Genomic DNA, 17116 nt, shown 5'->3' on the forward strand with positions numbered 1-17116 from the left:
AAAAAATTACACACAATTTTCTCACAGCAAAGTAATATATACTGTCAGGCTAGAGCAATTACTTTGCTTAAGTATTTTAATCAGGCAAATATATCTGAGAATGTACTTTATACACATCAGGAATGATTAAATTGTTGAGCAGCTGAGGTGCATGGTTTTCATACAACAGTTTAAGCGAAAATTAGGTCTAATATTTTGGCACCTTTCTAGATAAATACTCTTGCAATTTCTCTCATCGCTATTTGTACTTTCACTGAAATACTTACCACGTCCTAAACTTTTATTGAATCTCTCATGCACTGTTGAAAACGACTGCAATGTTCCATCCAGACCTGATGAAATAACAGAGAAGGGAAGGGCAAAAATCTACTTTTATATTATGCATAATCTATCCAAACAAGAAAAGCTGAAGATAAGCGCTCAGAAATCACAGATCAGCTCCACAAAATAAAATATTTAATAAAATATTTTAATCCATGGAGAAATGCAGATATACTATAAACAGTGGAGATAATGAAGCCTGGCCTGTATCTCATTCCCACTATTTTGCCCCTCACAGATGAAAACGACATCTCCCTCCTTTATTCATCTTCTCCTAGAACACTTCAATTTCTCTATCGCTTGCTTTCTTCATTACAACATCCAGCTATTCTCAGCCTTCCATCACTTTAAAGATACTGTTTTGTCCTTCAAATCCCTCCATAGTATCTCCAAAGCTTTCCCTGACCAACTACCACACTCCTTCACTCCTTCCTTCACCTCCTAACCTACATATGCTGCAGCTGGTTAAGAGCCACACCTAGGCTAGCCAGTAAGTTAATTCAAATAGAAAAAGGTGAGATCTGAGTCCTCCATCTTTCCTGTAAACCAGGACACTAACGGGGCTTCCTCCCTCTTCCCAAGAATTGAATTTACCAGAGGGACACATGGCTCAGACTTGAAACTGGCAAAAAAAGTCCAAAAGTTTTGCGGGGGAAGAACAGGCAAAGTTGAATCAGAAACTAACAGACAATGTTAGACAACAGACAACAAAAAACAAAAACACTCAGCTCTGCATGTTATCATCATCCTAGTAGGAAATCAGACTGAAAAACATGACTGAGAATTCATACCTGCACTAAGAATTTGCTCTCCATTTTGCCCATGGTATCTGATTTTTGTTGGAGGTGCGCTATGTCCCATTCGGCTCCTCAATATACGACCAGTACCACCAGGTCCATCAAAAATCCAAACCTGCCCCCAGAAAATGCAGAAAAATGAAGCTTGTAAACACTGCAGTGCCAATAATTACACCTCTTGGCAGTAAGGTAAGCAGGGAGCTGGCATAGCAAAGTCTACACAAGGGCTGTTACTCTTGGCTCTAAAACTTTAGAGGTACCAGAGCACCTGATTTTTCCCAGCTGTTCATTCTGCCCCTCTACCCAAGGTTACTGGCATCAGAGAACACAACCGGCATTTCTCAGATGCAACATTTAACCAGAACATTAATGAAAACTGAAGTAAATGAAGATATGAATTTGTGTACCATGGTATAAATTGTGGTTCTGGATGAGTGGATCCGGAACTTAATTCTTCAAGGCTACCATGTTCTTATCATGGCAGCAGACCCTTAAATTGCCTCATTATGAATCAACACAGATTGAGCAACAGCAACTTCAGTAATATGAGTTATTTGTTTCATTTTAAAAATCACTGCTTCAATCTAGACTAAATATTTAGCAACTTACCCGTATAGCATTATCAGCACCATTGGTAATAAGAAGTGGCTCTCCAGGGACAAACGACATACCAGCTATTGCTGTGGAATGGGCATTTCGCATTTGACTAATTAGTTTCTTCTCTTCTAGATCCCACAGTGCAATGTGTCCAATAGGGCTACCAGCTGCCATTACGTGGTGTCCATCTAAGCACAAAATAAAAATTAAAAAAAAATAAAAATAAAAGTCTGTTTCTTGACATTCAGTACAACCTTATTGACTTCTCACATCTCAGAACTAATGCAAGAAAATGATATATGTCACAATTCTGAAGAAATCGTTCTCAAGCTAACTCTAAAGATATGTTTTTATCAAAATATTCTAGTGTTTCAAATAGGAAAAAAAAATGTCACTGATAATAAGAACAGGATTTGTTCATATCGGATAATCCCAGATATGTTTAATGCAACATTTTGATGCAACAACCAAGGCTAGGAGTTTTGCATGAAAGCACAAGAAATCTTGACTTATACCATTTTTAAAAAGTTATTCTATATCTTGTGTTTTTCCCTATATTTTTTATAGTCTTTATGCTTCAGATGGTACGAGGTAGTGTAAGACCACACTAGAAGCGAACGCTCTTATTTTCAATCCTGCAAATTTGTGGCTTAACAGCTTGCAAAAAAAAAATCCATAAATTGATTACACATTTATTGAGTTGTTTTAAGTAATAAAATTAAAATTCACATTCTACTTGTTCAATCTTGTCTAATATTAAAGTAGATTAACAGGTCATACTAGCTTCTAGAAACATACTACAAATATTCAGTTAAGTTAAACAGACATCATGTAAAGGTTAGAGAGTCATCTATCTCCTGCATAACTGGTAACTAATGTTTTAGAGCCGAGAAAAGAAAAGTTCCAATTTACAATTAAATATATCATGCACAGCTAAAAATAGGCTCAGGGCTTCTGTAGTGCTTCTCCAATATGAAAATTTGTCAATAGTTCATTTTAATTTTAATAAAGAGCACTTTACTCAAAGCCTGAAGTGATTACATGAATTCAAAAGAACTAAAATGATTATTTTGAAACAATAATTTTTACATTATATTTCCCATCTGTAAAGATAAGAGGAGAGAGAGACAGACAGACAGAGACACAGAGATGAGAGGGAGATGAGAGGGAGTGAGAGATGAGAGGGAGTGTGAGACTAACAGAAGAGTACCCAGGTCTGCATATTCAAGCAGACAGTAGATATTATTTAACTTTTTTGACATTTTGAGTTAAATGGTCCACCCAAGAAGGCACTGTTTCTGCTTTTCACAAATCATCCCAGTTGCATTCCTCCTCAATACATCCTGCATCAATCTCTATTCTGTTAAGATTTTAAAGTTAGTCTAGCTAAATGAGAGATGAGATTCAGGATCACAATGCTGCAGGCAGGATCAATGTTAAAGTCATAGTTGAGTAATTAGTACTTGCTTATTACACAAAAAAAGTTGTTATATATTCAGTGAGTCCCAGTAACATCCATTCAGGAATAATCCAGCTATAAACCTGTATCTATTAACATTCTAATTTGTTTTCATTGTGAAAACACTACCAAGAAGCAAGCCTGCGTACTAACTTACAGTGTACTGATTACTTTGCACTAACTTCCATGGTGATAGCACACTATAAATAAAAGCCTGCTCACATCTACTGAAAAAGGAGTATAGTACTTCATGCTTCCTGTGCACTGAGTGTGTACATAATAGAATGCTATAAAACAGCAAGCATGGTAAAGATGCACAAACTCTCTTACTTTTTGGTAACTCCTCTAGACTATCTATAGCCTTGGAAAAATAAAATTCTTGATACTTACCCCAAACTTTAGTTCTGAAATGCTTTTACCAAAGCATTACCTTCTATTAATTTTATAAGCATTTTCACAGAAAGTGCTAAGATTTACCTGTCCGAAACGATATTGCTGTGATGGGGCCCCAGTCTTGCTGAAATTTCATCAGAGTTTCATCAAACTTAATATTATGTATAATGATGTGACCAGATACAAGACCTACTGCAACAATATCCACTGCTGGAGCCTGCAAGAAACATCGAATGGCAATAGAAATGAAAAACAAAAAGCTTGCGGCTACGCTAGCAATCTTTGTAGGTACAAGACAATGTATCTAAGCCTAGGACAAGTAGTACAAAATTTGTTCAATATAAACAAACAAGGTATCTTGCAAGGCATTATCTATCTGTGTTACCTGATAAGCATTTGATAAATCTAAACAAGAGAGACTAAGATTTTGCACTTATTTTTCATTTGATAAAATCATTCTGTTTTCAGAAGCTTCAAATTCTTGGAAAAACAGCTTGCCAAGTTTTCAGTATTTCTGGTTGACCATTATACACCCTTGCCTCACACATTCACATGTGCAGGTTTTATCCAGGACAACTGCAGATCATTTTAAGTTGTTACCAATGTTTTAAATGCTACCAGATAGTTGTAATTCTTTTTTATATTTACAAAAATATAGTAATTACAATTATAAAATCTCCTCTTGAATCAACAAACATACATTTTCTAAACCCTTAAGGCAAAATAATTTTAAACACTAAAAAATTAGCAGTGTAACAAACATCACACATTATACACCTACATCTTACTAACAGATCATTTCTGTGAATTCATTAGGTTATTTGGTGAATAAAGACTACAGAAGTAATAAATGGCTAAGATGTTAAATATAATAGAACTGCTAGGCCTAGAGCAAGGCCATATAATAAGCCTTCAAGTCTACTTCCTTTCAATTTCTAAAAAGCTAGAGAGGGTTATTAACATGGAAAAATATAAGTAAACTTCACGGCTATAATATTAAACAACAATATTTTACCTGCTATTCTCAACCAGTTACATAAGAGTTAAGATACCAAAAATACTAACCTGTTGAAGAGTTGTGACCCCTAAGCCCCATCCTGCAAATGAGTATAGGAGTTTACTGCAAAAACAAAAACAAAAATATCAGTTTACATTTAGGAATTTTCCACAATAAATGAATGCTTTACATATACTTAAACAGAAAAGACAGATTTTGATCTGCATATACCAGTTAAAGGGGGGGGGGGGAAAGACACTAGTAAATATGGTCAAAAATAAAATTTATGGGTACGAATATTTATATGAAAGTGTCATGCATTACTTTACTTTAAAGTTGACATAGTTATATAACAAACAGGGAGAAAACTCATTCCAAGCGAGCTGCTCCCTATGCATTTCTCCTCCAAGCAGACCTCTTCAGAACTTTCACCATCCACAAAATAAGCCAGTCTTGGGCCAACTTCTAATAAAAACAAATTCCTTATTTGCAGAGTAGCTTCACCACACAAAGACACTTATTTGTCTTTCAAGTATACTCTTTCTTCTTTCTTTCAAAAATGTAAGCATCAACAGCCAAAGCATGATGTAAGAATGTTCACAGACAAAGTAGTCACGTAATACTTTAGATGCCTACTAAGGGTATAAATGTGAAAATGAGATGTAAGAACAGACGCAACTAAAAAATTACTCAATCAGCTATAGGTTGCTATTTTTACAAGACTGACAGTAACAGTTTGCTCCCATCTCTCACTTTCCTTTCTTGTCAGAGGCTAACGACCCTTCCCTCCAATTCTGTCATTTTAGTTTTTTTGGCTAGTTGTGCCCAGACCTATCTGTGAAACTGCATAGAGAAAGAGCAGTGGAGAACAGAAATGACTTTACCCAGCTGTGCAGGCAGAAGAGTAGTAACAGCATCCTAAGTTCTTACACAGTTAAGGGAGAATCTAAGCCAGCTAAGATCTTTTAATGCCTTAGATGTTTTGTATCTCAGATGTTGCTTTACTGGGACACGCTCAGAAATGACCACATGTCTACACATCTCTTACTGAAGTCTATGTATCAGAAGTTAACTGCCTTCACATTTCCTGCCATCACTTCCTTGAACCAACACCAGCTATAAAATCAAGCTTGCAGAAGAGAGGCAGAAGGCCTGCACATGCATTTAATATCATCCTAATTATTTTCATGGGAAAGCTCTGTGATTCCAAGAAATAAAAGAGATAATGTAAAAATAAATTCATGCATGATCCCGGGCATTTTGCAAGGAAAGAAAACAACAACACACAACTTGAAAGAGATCAGCATTAAGGGTGCAGCAGCATTCTTGTGTTCCTGGAGATAGACCAACTGAAAACTTCTGCCAAAGGACTCAGTAAAAGAATCCATGTTCAAAAATTACCATACTTAAAAATACCAGCTGTTGCATATGAAACTACTTGGAGCATAAAGTATATCTGAGTTACTAAGAATCTTACTTGGATCTTATATTCCACAGCTGCAAGCTTCCTTGTTCACTACCAAGGAGAATTTTATTCAAATAGGTGCTTGGATGCAGAATTGCAGAAACTGAAAAAACGGCCTTATCAAAATCCATTTGAAGATATTCCTCTGCAAAAAGGTAAGAAACAACGTTAGCACAGCTACCTCTACAAATCAGCAGGCTCGTCATCCCGTGGCAAAAGCAAAAGGCAGAACTGATGTTTACTCTGTATGAATCCCGCAACTGAGGTTTCTTACATGAAAGGATTAGCTAACACACAACAGGACAGGCTAAACTTTTTTACATTGTAACATCTCTTGGCTTGAAGGTATGTATTTTCCCTATAAAACTACCCAGTACAACAATGCTGGCAAAACTGCAGTGATTTGTATCTTTATGAAGGATTCCTGTTCCTGCCTGAGCAAAACACCTCATCTGATCAGCATACCTTTTGCCTGTAATAGCAAATCACTAAATCACTTCAAATCACTAAAGCCAGTTTGCAGCCACTTAAAGAGCGAGCGTGCAGGGAACTACATGGGCCAACATGACAGTCTGAGAATGCGTTCAGTCAGGCCACTGAAACAGGATTCCATAAGGCACTTTCCAATAGCATGACAAGGTGCTGACACAATCAAAAAATTATTAGTAAGAACTTCATCTTATCCAGACTGATAACAACCAAAGACTTACAGGATTTTACAGATGATGCCAAAGCTGCTGTAACTTGGCAGTAACTTGTTTACCAGAAAATGGAGCATTAATACCTAATTTCTATAGGAGCTGAATTCTATGCCTATCAGGATCTCTACAAGTGGTGAAAGACCCGTGCATGAAAAATTATTGGAGCATTAGAAATTCAAATTATTGTTTAACTAAAAGTATTGTTTAAGGTTTCTTTTTAGAATAAACTAATTCCTAACATGCACATTAACGAACCCTTCTTAAATTACTGAATGTTTAACAATGTTATGTTATAGAGACATTAGACTTTAACAATAACAAAGTGTCTCACCTTCTGACTGTATATCCCAAACAATAAGAACATTAGCAGTATCCACAGAAATGACATGATCACCAAAAGGCAGCAGAAGGTGTATCTTTCCCTTGTGACCTTCATAGGTATGAACTACCTAGAATTTCAAAACAGACATTTTTTTTCAACATAATCCATTCAGGTAGCTTATCATGTTAGCCTAATGCTTGAGGACTGCTAATACACACTTTAAAAACAAATTTTAATAGAATACAGGGAAAGATGATACATCTTCAAGAAATAGATGTGTTATTTTCTTTGTTATTAAAAAGTATTGGCAAATTATTTTAATACATAAAACACAGGTCAGCCATTACAGAATTTGTTCTTGCATTTTCCTATAGTAAGCTTCTGCAGAACACAGTTTTGTTTTCCCAAAACTGAAGGTATAAAATATACATGGAAATGTAAGTGTGCAGAAAATGAATAAAGTGGCTAGAAAACAAACACTACTCAACAGTTTCATTCTACTAAGCAGCAAGTTAAAATGATAAAAACCTCTTTGTTCCTGGCAAAAGCATGGAGTACATTGTCATAAGAAGCAAATACCAACATCCGGTCTGCTGCCAAACAAGTAATATCTTGTAACAATGCATTACCTGTTAATGAAAAGACACAAAAGTTCAACAAGTTTCAGGTTCACAGCAAAAGAGAAAGTCCATCAATGCACTTCTTTAGCACGGTAACCTCCTAACAAAGCTGTTCTGCTGAACATATTCTTAAAGAAATGCATACATTTTAGAAGAACACAAACAATAACACATTGATAAATCACAACATTTCTTTTTTTTGAAAAGCACTTAATAAAATACCTAATTATCACTAAGTAAAGGCAAATATTAATTTTCTGAAAGTTTATAAAGAAGTTATCCTAAGTTATCCTAAGGACTCTCACAACCCCACTGGACTGGAAACACAGATGATAAGAATAGAATTAGTAACGCCTATCAGGTTATGCCATTCTATAAACCTGCAAGCTACTACCACACTCCTAACACCTGCTTCTTTCTGAGGATAGCCAGTGTGACAGGGAACTTACTGCTTTAAGAATAAATATCATTTCCCACCTAGTGACTGATTCAGGAAGTAAATCTACTACTGCTACTAAATGAGCTGAAGTGGTAAAAGAGTATGTTACAGGTTCAAGCTCCAAACTACACAAAGAGGTGGATACGGTTCCATATGGCAGAAACCTGAAAGAACATACCTACATCTAAGAAAGTATAAAAATAAAAAGCTCAGCACTTAGACTGTCTGAAAAATACCAGACCAAGATTCATCTGTGCAACCTTAACTCACGTCACCATAGCAGTACAGCAAACTTAAATAATTACACAGTATGTCCCTCAATACTGCTTTATACTATGAGTTATCTGATGTAAAGAATCCTATACTCTTTGCTGTACTGCAGCACAACTTCATGGGGAAGAACTAAACAAAGTAAGAAAAGCTGCACTTCATGAGTTGTTTCATTTGTTTATACATGTTAGATTCCTCTGATAACACCTCTAAAGGGACTTGTGCCTGAAGTCGGAGTACAGAAATCTGGTACTCCACATAAGTGGTAGGCAAAGACAGTTCTAGACAAGGCCAGATTACAAGATTCGGAGCACCAGTCACAAAACATCACTAAACTGGTAGCATCACATAGAGGGGCATATAAATTATTTTTTCAATCATGATTTTGTATTTAAATGTCTCAACTCTTCAAAAGGCTTAAAATTTCACAGAATATGCAATATTTTTATGATTTTGTATGTTGAAAATAGAACCTGCAGTAATTTATTTACAGCAGTAAGTATTCACTACTGTAGTTCTAATCCCAGTTGTGTAACGATGATTATTCTCAAGTTTCTGGGTGCTCAGTTACCAAAAATGTATTTTTTACTAGATCTGTGTAAGAATTTTGTGGTATACAGAATTAAAGTCCTGCTTTTCCATGCAGTATTCATCTCACAGAATCATATGAATGTTGGCTAGAAGGGACCTTTGGAAGTCATCTAGTTCAGCATTCCACTCAGCCCCTTCTAAAAGGCGGGATCATCCCCAGTACCAAACGAGGCCAGCTGTAGCTGCGTTCAGGTGAGCATTGGAAACTTCTGACAAAGGAGGTCTCACAATCACTGCACTGTACTGCAGTTCCCTCTTAGCAAAGATATTTTTCCTAACTTCCATTCCGACCCCTGCAAGCTGCAATCGGCAGCTGTCGTCCCTTGTTATACTATCTGCCACTATCACCACAAATTCAGCTCTGCCATCCTCGAAACCACCCTTCACGCAGTTGTAGGCTTCTAGGTCACAGCTTAGTTTTCTTTTTGCAAGACTAAACAAATCAAGTTATGTCAATCTCTCCTCTTAGGCCACGTGCTGTAGGCCCCTGATCCTCTCCAGTTTCTCAACATCCCTCCTGAATGGGGGGGGGGAAGGGAGAGGGAGGCACAAACTAGACACAGCAGTCCAGGCACAGCCTCACTAGTGCTGAACAGAGTGGAGTAACAGCTTTCCTTGGTCTGCTGGCCCTGCTCCTCCTAACATAGCTCAGTACATGGCTTGCCTTACTCACGATGACTGCACTGCTGGCTCACATTCAGTCTGGCACTGCCATAACCCCAGCTCCTTTCAGCAGAGCTGCAGCTCGGTTCCCAGCTTGTTGTTCTGTCCCAGGTGCAGAATTCTTGCCCTTGCTGAACTTCTGTTTCTGCTTGGCCCAGTTATGAAGTTTTGCAATGGCTCCCTGGATTGAAGTTCTGCCACTCCACATGCCAGTTACTCCTTCTAACATAGTCTTATCTGCAAATTTTTGCTAAGAGTACATTCTGTTTCACAATCTAGGTTGTTGATTAAGGTACTGAACAATACGGGCTCTACTATGACATGTAGGCTGTGCTTGCTGCCAGCTGGATGCCTACTCTTTGTACCCTGCAGCTTAGCCAATTTTGAACCCTCCTCAAAGTCTTCTGAGACTTTCACACTTTCCTCTTATTACACAGACTTCCAGTAAATGTAATAACAAAAAAGGGACTGGAAGTAATAGCTTTATTCATTGCCCACTCCTTAACATCTAGGGTGGTTTTTGTTTGTTTGTTTAAGAAGAACAGGATGAAAAAAAGAAAAAGAGAGGTTAGCACAGTATATCCCTAAGAGAACTCAGTTATGGTTGTAAAAGCAATCTTATGATCAAGTTGCATGCCTGGTATTTCTTTCTAAGACTCCTTTTAACATAGTTTAATGTGAGCTTTTATACAAATGATTCATTTTCCATTTTTAAATTCAGGATTAAACGCAGGTATTTGTTAAAAAAAAAAAAAATCTGCACATACTTACTCACTGCAACAATACCAAGTTTATTTACCTGCAACGAGAAATTGAAAAGACACTTTTAGTTGCTTGTTGCACCAAACTTACCATAAGTAATAATTCAAATTCTAGAAACCAGTCTAGATGACGTAAGAAATTCGCATCCCTCACCAGCAATGAAAAATACTTATTTTAGTTTGCAAGAGTATCTACAAGAGAACCTGTGGACAGTAGGTCAAAAGAAAAAGGAAAATATACTTGCAGAAAGACAAGCATTCAGCACCAGCGAGCTGTGCTTCTCAATAAACTTTACCTTGATGCACCTGGCAATAAGCACACGTTTATAGAGATTTTGCAGAGCTTGAGCAAATTTGTTTTCACACAATCTCTGCTCCTACGTTGTTCCCACTACCACCACATTATGTTATTAGCTTCAATCAGTTTACATAGAATTTGCCTCAACGGCACTTCACCAAATCAGATGTCATCCTTGCCCAGAGATGATCGTTACAAAATCAGCTCAAGTTCCAAAGAAAAGGATTTAGCTGTGAAAAACCGGCACCAAGATACACAGAGATCCGTGCTGCCCACGCTCTGCTGTGCCGTGTAATCACTTGATTCGTCCCTGTTTGCTATGCAAGCAGAACGCTGTTTCTGCAGACTGCGGCCGCTCTTCGCGCAAGGCGAGACAGAAAGCGCTCGGTGCCGCCGGCCTCCCTCTCGCCGAGCTGATCCGCGCCCCGGCGTCGCCCACACGAGCAGCCCCAGCGGCCGCCCGGCACCACCGGAGCGCGCCCCAGCGCGGCTCACGCTCCGGGCTGCGGCCGCTGCCGAGGCGGGGCAGCGCCCGCTTCGCCGCCGCCGGGCCGCGCTGCAGCGCGGGGGCCCCGCGGCCCGCCCCGGCCCGCCCCTCTCCCCGGAGACTCACGTTGTAGGTGTGGACGCTGCGGCCGGCCGCCACGGTCACGTAGAACTGCCGGTGGCGGCCGTGGAAGCGCAGCGCGTGCGGGACCGGGCCCGAGTAACGGCCGAGCGCGCGGAACACCGCGAACAGCCCGCCGCCCTCGCGCGCCATGCTCCCCGCCGCGCCGCGCCGCGCCGCCCCTTCCGGCGCCGCCGCTTCCGGCGGCGCGCCGCGGGAGGCGCTCCCCGCGGCAACCCCGGCGGGCGCCCGCGGTTCCGCCCGCGCGCGCGCGGCGCGGACCGCGCGGACCCCGCGGCGAAGCTGAGAGAGGCGCCCGCGAAGGCGCCGCCGGGCGCGGGCCGGCCCCCGGGGCTGCCCCCCGCCCGCCTCCCCGCCGCGAGCGCCTCCCGCGCCGGCTGCCCCGTGCTCCCGCCCGCCGCGCCGCCGCCCTCCGCCTTCCGCGCGCGTAACCAGCGCCGCGCGCTGCCTCCCGAAACCGCCTCTGACCGGCGCGCGGCGGCTTTGCGGCGCCTCAGGCACTCGAGCAGACAGCGCGTACTCGGAGCGTTTTGCTTTAATAAATTAAAAAAAGAGGAAGATCTGCAAGATGACCCGTTACAACGATTGCACAGTGGGCAATAAATATGTCCTGAAGTTCGGGGGGGGGAGGGCAAAATCTCTACGCTAGGTTCATGTAGCTTCTCCACATGGCCAGGAGCTCCTGCACTTTGCTGTCGTCGCAGAGCCCGCCGCCGCCGGCGCCCGGGGGCGCCCCCCGGGGCTCGCCGTCCCGCCGCTCCTGCGGGCGCACAGCCGTTAATGCCCGGGCGCCGGGGCCGGCGGAGCCCGCGCTGGCGGCTCGGCCGGGCTCCGCGGGCCGCCCCCGCCCCCGCGCACACCTACCTACCTGTGGCGGGCGGTAGCCGCGGCAGTTGCGCTGCACCACGCGCAGGGTGCCGCGCCACAGCGCGCCGTGCCGCGTCCCGCCGCAGCCGCGCGTCCCGTCGAGGACGCACTCCAGCAGCCGGCCCGCCCGCTGCGCCCGCCAGCCCTGCGGGGGACGCGCCGCTCAGCCGCCGCCCGCACCGGCCCCGCGCCCCGCCGCCCCGCCGCCCCGGCCCGCCGGGCGCCTCGCCGCCCCCCCCCCCCCCGCGCCTCCGCCTCTTCTTTTCACAAAAACCGTTTCCCTCTTCCCCCTTTCCCCCTTCTTCACCTCCCGATTTCGCCCCCTCCCCCGGCCCCCGTCCCTCCCTTCGCCATCTCCCGGCGCCCCTTTTCCCCGTTCCCCCGTTTTCCCCCGTTTTCCCCGTTCCCGCGGGCCCCCTTCCCCCCGCTCCCCGCGTCCCACGCAGCGCAAGCGGAGGCCACCGAGCCGTCGCGGTCACCCGGGCGAACCTCGGACTGCTGCGGGCCCGCTGGCGGCGGCGGCGGCGCCTCGTCGCACGTGTGAAAATCGAGCTGTAGCTCCTGGGGGGAGACAACGAGAGGGGCGGCCCGTCACGCGGGGCGCGGGGCGCCACGTCGCGGGCGCGCGGGGCCGCGCCGGGGAGCCGCGCCGCCGAGAGCTGCAGCCTGCCCTAAACGTCGGGGTGTGCGTCCGCGGCGTTTCTAACCCCCGCATCACCTTTGCGAGTGGGAAATCGTCTTCGGCGGCGGCGGCTCCCGGTGCTACCGGTTTGCGGGGGCAGTGAAGGCAGCAGCGCTCGGACGGGAGCCTCCCCCGGCCCCTGCGCTCCGTCCCTGCAACTTGCGGCTTCGGCTCACATTTTAGGAAGGTCGCCGGAGGACGACAGGAGATAATTTCCCCGTCCTCTTCACATGCACCAGTTTACTAAACTATCCAGCTCCCGGCTTGCTAATCGAGATTTTCAGAAAGTGGCTGCCAGCAGTCAAGGATAAAATCGTGGAGGCAGTGCTGTCCCGACAGATTCCCGCTGATGCCACCAGAGAAAGCACCAACCTCGTTTAAGGTCATGTGTGAATCCAAAACGTTTAGGAGATCCTCTCGTATCTCGTCGTGGTTACAGAGGCTGAAATTGTAGGTAGACTCCCGCGACAAGTCGGCGATCTGAAGAAAGATGATCAAGCCACAAAAGGCTGCATAAGAAAAAGCCAAAGGTTAATTCTTCTGCACCGCCGCATGACCCGCCAAGGCACGGAGGACGGATCTGGAGAGAGGGATGCTGGTGCTTCGGGAGTACTAGAAAAACTGGTTACCCTTGTGATTATCCATGGTGTCCTTACACGTTGTTTTGCTCCTGCTCGGCTTCAGATCGTTGCTGGCTTCATATATGTACCTGTACGCCTACGGAAATGGTGGTTTCCAATTCCATAACCGGGGCTCATTTGGACGTCTCATGCACCTCTTTTCCAGAACTGTAAATAATAATTATTAAGACTTGTGTCAGTAGTGATTCAAAAAGAAACCGGGGATAATAAATAATAATTGACCACAGCATTCAAAAAAAAAAAAAAAAAATCCCACATCCCGCTGATCTTGCATGAAACAAGTGGGAATAACCCTCCCAACAATGCGTGGCATCCGCTCTCACAGTAGCCTACTGGAGTAATACGCGATTTTCTCGCTGAGGCGAGGCACAAAACGCTTCTGGGCACCTGCAGCCGGGGCAGGCGCACATGCCCTCTGTACTGGGCTCGCAGGGACATTTTTAGTGCATCACCTTAACGAGGCAACCTGGAAGAGGGTGGAAGGTGGGGACCGGTCGTTTCCTTGCATTGCCCACAGTTTTTTTCTCTTTTTTTTCCCTAGCTCGACGGTGAGCGCTTTTCTTTCCAAAGCACCTTTCGTGGGAAGCTCCTTCGTGTGCTCGGGCAGCGGGAGCGCAGCCAAGGGGCTCTGCCGAGCAAGGGGGGAGGAGGCGAGCAAGCGGGGGGGGGGGGGTGGGCCGCTGCCGGGGGGCCAGGGGGCTGCCCCGGGGGCCTCCAGAAAACTGACCTGAGTGGCGGGGGAGGCTGGCGAGCGGGGCCGCAGCCCCGACGGGGCGGGCGGCCCGGGCAGCGCCGCGCCGTGGGCAGCGCCCCGCCGCCCCCCTCGCCCGGGCGGGCCCTCGGGAGGCCTCGGAGCCCTCGGGCGGTCCCGCACCGGCCCCTGTGTCCAGCCCCCCGCAGCCCCTCGGGCGCCCGTCGGCCCGCGGCGCTGCTCCGTCGAAGCGCCCCGGAGCGGCGCGGCGGGGCGGGGAGCGGCGGCGGCCGCGGGGGCCGCGGGGGGGAGCGAGGGGCCGAGCCCACCCCGCCGGGGGCATCACCGCGGAGGTTTTAAATCCGGCCTTATCTCGGTTTCAGAGAAAGTTCCTGTACATTTTCGGGGAATGATTCTCACGCGTGAGTCACAAGGGAAACCCAGGAGAACAGCCGCCTCCGCGGGAAGGAGAGGCTTGGGGGTTTGTTTAGCTTTTTAAATTTTTATTTTCGCCAGTTGAACTGCGAACGGTACAAGACAGATTAGCCAACACTGCGTGCGTGCCTGCCTGAGTGTGGAGTTTTGGGTTTTGGGTGGTTTCCCCCCTCCTCTTGCTCCCCTTCCTCCCGCGGCCGCGCCGCTCCCCCCTCCCGCCCCGGCCGGCCGGCGGAGCTCAGAATCGCTGGTTTAAAGCACGGCAGCAGCGGTGCAGTGGTGGTGGGGGGTGTGTGCGTGTGTGTTGGGGGGGGGGTCAAATCTAGTCCCAAACCGCTACTTTAAAATCCCGGCTATACGTCCGTTGCACCTGGCAGAGCAGGTGCCTTGAGCTGCGGCCGGGCTCAGCCCGCGGCAGCCGCGGCCCCACGCCCGCTGGCGCACGGTGGATGGGTCTTGCCAGGGTGCTGCCAAACAACCCCCGGTGTCTTGGAGGTGCTCACTATCCAGAAACCGTTGGGATTTTCTTGCATGAGGCCAGCTCATGCGTCGCCTTTCTCTAGGGCTTTCTGTCTGAAGTCATTAACAGATGGGCTCCATAAAACTAAGTAAAGCCTCCAAACAGTATTTCTAAACAGCTGTGTTTACAGCTGCACAAATAACGTAAGGCACACTCTAACGTAAAGAGAATCACAGAAGGTGAGTTTCACAATATTCGTGATAACTGGCAGCATAGTGGCCAGGAAGCCTATACATTTTCTCTGAAACTCACCTAAAGAACAAATTCAGGACCAGCAAAATATTATTGTTCAGCTTTCCACAGTCCATTTGTCCTTTCAAAACAGTACATAACAACCCTCTGAATAGTTAAATAAAGATGACGACTTGTTTTGGCTTTAGTGCAGGCACCATTAGGCTAAAATTCTCTTCCATCACTGTCAATATGCACTTTTTTTTTCTTATGTATGTTAGCAGTAGAGCAAAGTCGCAGTAAACAGTGGCAACATAATCAGATCAGCAAATGAAAAGTAAATATTTAGAAGGAACCAAAAATTTATATAGCTATACATGACAATTTGCTATTCGAAAAATGCTTTCAAGTAATTCAGGTGAAAGACTATTACAAAAAAAGAAATCTACTTACCTTCTATTTAATTGCTTTTTTGTGTGTGAAAAATCCTGTGAATAAATAGTAACTGTCAACAACCTTTTTTCTCCTCTACCATAATTTCCACTAACAGCAACCTCAGGAATAACAAATTATGATAAATATGATTTGAAATCTATTTTCTATTTTAACTCCTTCAAAGTTCTTAAAACCATTCAATTACTAGCATATGTACCACAGAGGCAAAAAAAAAAAAAAAAAAAAAAAAAAAAAAAAAAAAAAAAAAAAAAAAGCCTAATTTGGAACAGTCTGTCCATTTTTATACTTCTAGCAATCCAGAACATTTTACTTTTACTTGCTCCAGCCAAAATAGTGCAGAGGCCTGTCTTCTGACAGCAGCTTTTGATTTGAGCCAAATCAGGCAGATTTGCATGTGATTTCCATTAAGAGAAGGGAAGTAATTCAGGACAAGAGGCGGGCTTTTTTTTTTTTTTTTTTTTTTTTTTTTTTTCTTTTCGTTTTCTTTCTTTTGCGGGACTTGCAGTAAATCTACGTTCTTCCCCAACGCCTGCAGCCTGGCAGTCCTGCTCTTTCTGCAGGCTTGAGCTCACCTTTTTGGTCATGCCTGAGTAGAGGAAAGACGGGAGTGAGAAAGAGCTGCTGCGATGCCCCTGCGGGTCGAGGTGGCAGCCGCGTGGAGGGAGCACCGCCAGCCCTCACTGCGGAGGGGGGGGGAAAAAAGAGTCGAAAGCCAACAAGAAGCTGCTAACTTTGGTAGACATTTCTGATCAATGTTACTGCCATTATAATTTTTCAGTCTGGCTTGTATCCACTGAGACAGTGTTTTACAGTTATATTTTGATACCCGTGGCTGCAGGGCAAACCTTGCACTTTTAGGGTACATCCAAGCAATAGTTTTCAGGGTAAAATCTATACCACTGCCGCAGTAATGCCAGGGGAATCCAGGACATTTAACAGAATTGTATTTTGTGGATATAGGATATGCCACTTTCTTAAATTATGGAATAAGGTGCGTGGGAAGGAGAGGCGGAGGGCGACTACGTTGGGGTGGTCTGGGAGGCAGGAAGGAGCTGCCAGTGCCGGGCAAACCGCTCCGCTGCACCCAGGTGGGCAAACGCCGCTTCCCCCGGGTCCCGCTGGCTGAGGAGTCCCCTGGGGAGGACACGGCGCACTGCTGCCACGCACCGGGTAACAGGGGCCTCCTAGGCCGGCCCGCGGTCTCTGAGCACCGAAAACGTCTCCGCGAGGAGCCAGGTGACTGGAGGGCGCAGGTGGCACGCTGCCTCGCCACCGCGCGCAGCGGGGTGCGAACGGCCCGTCTGCAACCAACCCTGCGGGAATCAGAGGGC

At 45.3% G+C, this 17116-nt stretch overlaps 1 protein-coding gene across 3 annotated transcripts in view; it reads right to left on the reverse strand.

Annotated features, from left to right (window-relative positions):
- WDR36 (WD repeat domain 36) overlaps positions 1-11455 on the reverse strand; it is a 33226-nt gene extending 21771 nt beyond the window's left edge. For 2 of the 3 annotated variants that reach the window (XM_062599888.1, XM_062599889.1), the window contains exons 1-10: positions 11308-11455; positions 10407-10434; positions 7581-7681; positions 7062-7179; positions 6042-6174; positions 4633-4687; positions 3652-3784; positions 1728-1903; positions 1113-1233; positions 267-332 (exon numbers count right to left, since the gene is read on the reverse strand). In XM_062599888.1, the coding sequence (XP_062455872.1) occupies positions 267-332; positions 1113-1233; positions 1728-1903; positions 3652-3784; positions 4633-4687; positions 6042-6174; positions 7062-7179; positions 7581-7681; positions 10407-10434; positions 11308-11454 (1078 nt within the window). In that variant the 5' untranslated portion in view covers position 11455. Of the gene's footprint in view, positions 1-266; positions 333-1112; positions 1234-1727; positions 1904-3651; positions 3785-4632; positions 4688-6041; positions 6175-7061; positions 7180-7580; positions 7709-10406; positions 10435-11307 lie in introns of those variants that run through there. The other variant, XM_062599891.1, reaches the window with a different exon arrangement.
- Positions 11456-17116: the final 5661 nt, after the last annotated feature.

This window comes from Rhea pennata, chromosome Z, assembly GCF_028389875.1.
Source record: "Rhea pennata isolate bPtePen1 chromosome Z, bPtePen1.pri, whole genome shotgun sequence".
Classification (NCBI taxonomy): domain Eukaryota; kingdom Metazoa; phylum Chordata; class Aves; order Rheiformes; family Rheidae; genus Rhea; species Rhea pennata.